We start from the raw sequence: 6,000 nt of genomic DNA, 5'->3' as shown, positions 1-6,000 counted from the left end.
ATACATCACAACACACTTGTTTATGTTGAATTTCAGTAACCATTCAAATGCTTTATTTAAGTCATTCTGGATTTCTTTTAAATTTTAGGGTCAAAGAAATCTAAATTTACTATAGATAAAATTTTGGTACCATCAGCATATAACTTTGAAACATTTTTAATTGTGTCTGGAAAATCGTTAATGTAGACAACAAAAAGGAATGGTCCAATAACTGAACCCTGTGGCGCAACACTAAAAACATCTTCAGTACTAATCCATCAATACCATAAGCTTTCAGTTTTAGTAATAATCTGTTATAAGGAACTGTGTCAAATGCCTTTGCAAAATCTAGTAGAATAACATCAACCGGAGTATGATTTTCAATGTTTAATGTTATAGAATCAATTGTTTCCAAATCGAATTGTTGTGCATGATTTATTATTTATGAATCTGTGTTGATGTTTCTGTCAGCAAATTGTTTTGATTTTGTTAAGAATAATACCATAATATATGTATATACATTAGGCCATAATATATATATATATATATTATATATATATATATATATATATATATATATATATATATATATATATATATATATATATATATATATATATATATATATCATAAATATATATCATATATATATATATATATATAAATATATATCATATATATATATATATATATATATATATATATATATATATATTTATATATCATATATATATATATATATATATATATATATATATATATATATATATATATATATATATATATATATATATATATATATATATATCATAAAAGTCATAAAGGTTTAAAAAAACACTAAAATTGAGAAAACTTATGGCAGCTGTTAGTGAAGAATTGGCTAATGGTTATTTTTGTCACAATTGTTATGGTCATGTTTCTGTTGATTTAAGGGTTAGTTTTTTTTTTTTCTTGTAGTTTTTTGTTGTTGCTTTGTTAAGAATTAACTTTAAACTAGGTTGTTTAAGTTGTTTTTGTTTAAAAATTAGTTAAAATCTTTAAATGATTTTCATGGTTTTATTATTTTTTAACAATTTAAGAAAGATTGTTAAGTTCCACAGTTATCATGGCTTCTGTTAATGCCAACCTTGGTGACCCAAGAATGCCACTTATGTGGAAAATAAGGGTACAAATTAAGTTACCATGTGATGCAAATTTTGAAATCTTTGAATTTTGTTTGTGGAAAAAAATATAATTTGAATGTTCAAATTAAGTGAAATACTAACTTCAAAGAGCACCAATAAAAACACCTGTAGAGTGAAAACCACTCTATATAATTTATTAAAATAAGTGCAAATGTAGCCTATGGCAAGCCTTGTTGTACAGCGTAAAATGATGGGTTAAGCCACTTAACGTAAGTTGTTTCAGTCAAGCCACTTTTTATCATTTTTTAATATTTAAACAAGTCTAAAGATATCATTTAAGTGGTAAGATAAAAGAAGTAATTAACTATAAAATAAAACTAGTTATGAAGTTTGAATGATAATTACGTAAAAAGGTTTGAATGACAATTATATTTAATATTAGCTCTATTTAAAAATGTAAGAAGTTAAGAAAAAACAATGAAATTTTCATTTTTATTAACCTAACTTTTCCATCAAAAATGTTCAGCAAAAGAAGAACAAAAGATGTTATATGGTACGTAAAAAAAGAAACCATAGATGCGCTTGCATAAAAATAAACTTTTTTTTTTATGCAAGCGCATGAATATTTATTTTTACAATTTCTCATAACAATCTTTAACAAGAATAATTTCTGAATTAAAAAAAAAATAAAATAAAATAGAAAGTAAAACAAAAAAACTATTAGCTAAAAAATAGTACACATTAAATTTTATTTTATATAAGTGCCACTTTTGATATTTTAATTTTTTGTTAGTTTGTTTGCTTTGTTATAATGATTGATTTTATCAAAAAAATAAAAATCATTATTACAAACTTTAAACAGGCCGTCCTGAAGAGATTTTAAAGGAAAGAGGGTGACGTACAGGACATTCAATGCAGAGTCTTGCTAGGCCATTCAAACGATTTTGTTCCATTGTGGATCTATTTTGATTTTTAATTCGTGAAAGGCAACTAAATGATACGGTACGGTAACTGGAAGGCAACAGAGTATGTCTAACATAGTTAAATTTGGAAACAACTTGTTGATTTCTAATTTACGAATTTCGTTTAGTAAATTCAATGGCGTTAAATTTATAGCAATAAAATTAGCTGTGTAGATGGACTTTAAATGCAAAATTTCATTAACTAGATTGTTATTGATATCCTTCTCATATTTTTCTTTTAAGATTTTAGCCTTTCTGACAATATCCATTTCTTTAAGTTTGTTGAATGTCCACAAGACTTCGAAAGTCACAAATTTTTTGAATTGCTTCAAATCTAGGTGGAATTTCTTGAATAACGCTACTGATAATCACATTAAATACATTTTTTCTAAATTTCTGTTCAGGAGTTTAGTCGAAGTTTCATTGTTAAAATTTTCAAAATATTTCTTATTGTGTTTCCGATTGTGATTTTCCTTGAAGGTAGAAACTAAATCACAACTTTCAGCTACAGTCTTTGCATCATTTAAAATCAAATCCCATGAATCTCTGATCTTTTCTAAATCTTTCAAAAGATTTTTAATGTTTAGCAATTCAGTCGAGACTGTGATTTTGCGATTTCGCACTCCTTTGTGTATACCACTCATGTTTGATCCACCATCAAATTCTTGGCCTTTACAGTCATTCAAATCAGTTTGATGTCATATTAGGGTGTCCAAAATCATAACTGTAATTGCTTCCCCTTGTTTTTAAATTGCAATCAACAAAATTTAGGAATCTCTCATATATATAAAAAAGATTTGTTTTTTTATTGAGCCTTACAAAACGAATAATTAATGTACATTATTTCAAATGGGATACATCAGGTGTTGCATTGACCATTAAGGCATAGTATTTAGCCTTAGATATCTCTTCTAAAATGTTTTTAACCACAAATGTTCCACAAAGGATTTTTTCAGATTGTGATTCTTTTTGAACTTGGTGATTAATAAAGTTAACAATAGTATTGTTACTTAGTTTCAATAAAGATAGATTTCAACTTTTCCGTGTCAAATAACAACTTTTATGATTAGTAGATATTTCATGTTCTGGAATTCTTCGATACAATTGATGATATCCTTTGTCAATAGTCCATCCTTGTTCTTTTGCCATTGTTGAGTGTTGATTGTCCGGTAGATCACAAAAAATTCGGCAAGGATAACAAAATAAGGATTGCATATTTTTGCTCCACACCAGCCAATCTCGATTAACCAACTCGTTATTGCTTAATTTGTAATTTAAAACGTAGCTCAGAAATTTTAAACCAGTTTTGTCCTCAGGGAGTTCAGATTCAGAAGGGAATTTTCCAGGACCTTTCAAAATGGCTTTTTCCAGAAGATTTGAATCACTGTTTTTAAAATAATCGATGTCAAAATATAACAAAAAATCTTTGGCATCCATTGTAGTGAAATTTTCAATTTCATAATTACGATTGTTTCGAGTCTCTTCGATCTCTGGCAAATCTAAGGAATTAGAATTTTCTTCAATTGGTTTATCTCTTTCATTCTTCTCTAGATCTACAAATTCATCTGACGTTTGACTGGTTATATCATCCAATTGTCTTGTTTTTGATAGACTTTCCATGGAAGAATCAAGTTGATATTGAACATTTGTGAAACCAAGACTTTCCAAAGTTCTTTTTCCTTTTTCTGATTCTTGTTGCTTTAACTTTGCTTGTTTCCGTTTCTGAGCTCCGGATTTATGCTGATAATTCATTCTCTAAATTTTAAATTAATTGATTATATCGTTGAAATATAACTATATAAATTTAATGGCATCAAAATTAAGCTCAGATCTTACCGAATAAAATTTAAAAAAGTCATAAAATAATTATTTTTTTGAAAAAAATGACTTCTCCAAATTTTTTTAGATTTTTAGTGCAGAAACAAAATCTCTTTTAAAGGGCCCGAAACAAAATCGTTTTTTAGTTGCCCGAAAAAAAAACTGTCACTAAGGGGCCTGAAATATTAAAAAGTTATAAGATATGTTGATTTATTGATTATAATTTTTATCTTTCCAAAGTTATCCACTGAACCCGTGCCCCCCAAAGGCCTGGGCCCGGTGAATTTGTATCATCTGTCACCCCCTGTCTACAGCCCTGGTGACGTATCTGTTTTTTGCCAACTAAGATCTAAAAAAAAAGGTTCTCGTTGTAGCTGACATTTGCCGAGCCAACTATAGATCCAACTTTGCCAACTCCAGTGTCCAATATGCCAACTGGTAAATTTAGTAGGGGGGCTAGAGGCTCCTCTATGCCCCCTCTCCCCTTGGGTCGCCTCTGACTTTAAATGAAATCTTAAAAAGAATTTATTTATAATCAATTAAAAAACTTCATCTATGGATATAACTCTATTATTATTATTTATTAATTTATTATATTATTTATTAATTTTTCTCTATTATTTTCTATTAACTCTATTATTATTATTTATCAATCTATTATATCATTTATTAATTTTTCTCTATTATTCTCTATTAACTCTATTATTATTATTTATCAATCTATTATATTATTTATTAATTTTTCAAAATAATATTTTGAGGGACCCTCATTATCAAGAATAAATATACTTGTTAATGAGGGTTATCTAATCTACCTCCATATATTGTAATGAAAAATTAGTGACAGAGTTATATCTATAGAAGAAGTTTTTTATTTAATTAATTATTGCAATTATTTATGTTTGAAGCAAATATTTGAAGCAATAGCTCTTGCAATGTCTTCGTTTATATTTATAAGTTTTATTTTGCAAAAATAATAATTTAGAAAAATAATATTTTATAATAGTTACATCAGCCTTATTGATTGTGCAATATCAAAAAGTTGAAAACAGAAATTTCCTCATAATTTAGAAAAAATTTTGATTAAAAATGTTATTTAAATTCCTTGTAAACATATAACAGTGCATCAAAAATGTTTATAAAGTGTATGTTAAACTTTTTTGTCATAATGTAAGTGTAAGCGCAATAGTATATATTTTTGTGGTTTTTTTTTTGCAGCAAGTAATGTTTTTTGTTTGTTAATAACTTTTTAAAAGTAAAAAATTATTATAAATTGCAAAGCCCTAATTTTAAGAAAAAAATGAAAAAAAAAATTAACATATTTTAAATCATTTATACAAATGTCAAAGATGGAATGATAAACAAATCAAAAATGAAAAGAAAGAAAGTGGTTACATGAGAGTTCTACTATGGAATTTTTTTTATATTTGTTTTGTTGGTACATGTACACTTTTTATTTCATAGACAAAAATATTGATTTGCTATTTAAAGCTTAGTTTTGCTATATAAGGTATAAAAGTTTTTTGCCATTGTAGGTATAAAAATCTCATCAAATTCTAAGGTATAAACTAACTGACCACTAAATTAGGAGGGCCAGTCCAAGGAAAAAAATCTTTACAGATTAGGGTTATTTTGAAACAAAATTTGTAAAAAATTTGATAAAAATAATTGCAGAGGTACACAAAAAGAAAGAGCTGTAAAAATTGTCTTTTGGGCTGTGTCATCAAATAAGATCTCATCTGAATTGTAATTAAATGTGGTAAGTATTATAAATTAAAGTAATTATTTCTTTGTATGGAAAGAATTTTTTTTTAATTATTTCCTTGTAATTTATTAATAATTCCTTAATTTTAATAGTTTTAAAATTAATAATATTTGTAAGTATTTTAAGTGGGTTATTATTCAATACAATTTAGGTTAAATTTTGTAAAAAGCAGAGTTCATTTAGTGAAATTGATGTAGTGAATTGTTAAATCAAGCAAAGTTTCATGGTGAAAGTTAGTATGCTTGGTCTGCCTTTAAAAAGGTGGTTCTCTGGTACCATAACGACTCTGCAAGTTCTGCAGAACTTCTTTGCACAGAAAACAAGAGGGGAAAGAAGTTGCACTCTCCCCTTT

The 6,000-nt window shown here is 26.4% G+C and overlaps 1 protein-coding gene across 1 annotated transcript in view; it reads left to right on the top strand.

The window, feature by feature from the left end:
- The first annotated feature begins 456 nt into the window (after nucleotides 1–456).
- The window catches only part of LOC101237952 (E3 ubiquitin-protein ligase RNF126-B), a 34,206-nt gene continuing 28,662 nt past the window's right edge, over nucleotides 457–6,000 (top strand). Inside the window, exons 1-2 of the mRNA XM_065816481.1 lie at nucleotides 457–525; nucleotides 792–912. Coding sequence (XP_065672553.1) covers nucleotides 835–912 — 78 coding nt within the window. The 5' untranslated portion in view covers nucleotides 457–525; nucleotides 792–834. The remainder of the gene's footprint in view (nucleotides 526–791; nucleotides 913–6,000) is intronic.

This window comes from Hydra vulgaris, chromosome 13 (genome assembly GCF_038396675.1).
Source record: "Hydra vulgaris chromosome 13, alternate assembly HydraT2T_AEP".
Lineage (NCBI taxonomy): Eukaryota > Metazoa > Cnidaria > Hydrozoa > Anthoathecata > Hydridae > Hydra > Hydra vulgaris.
Note: the sequence above shows the minus strand (reverse complement) of the source record. Positions and strands in the feature narration are given on the sequence as shown.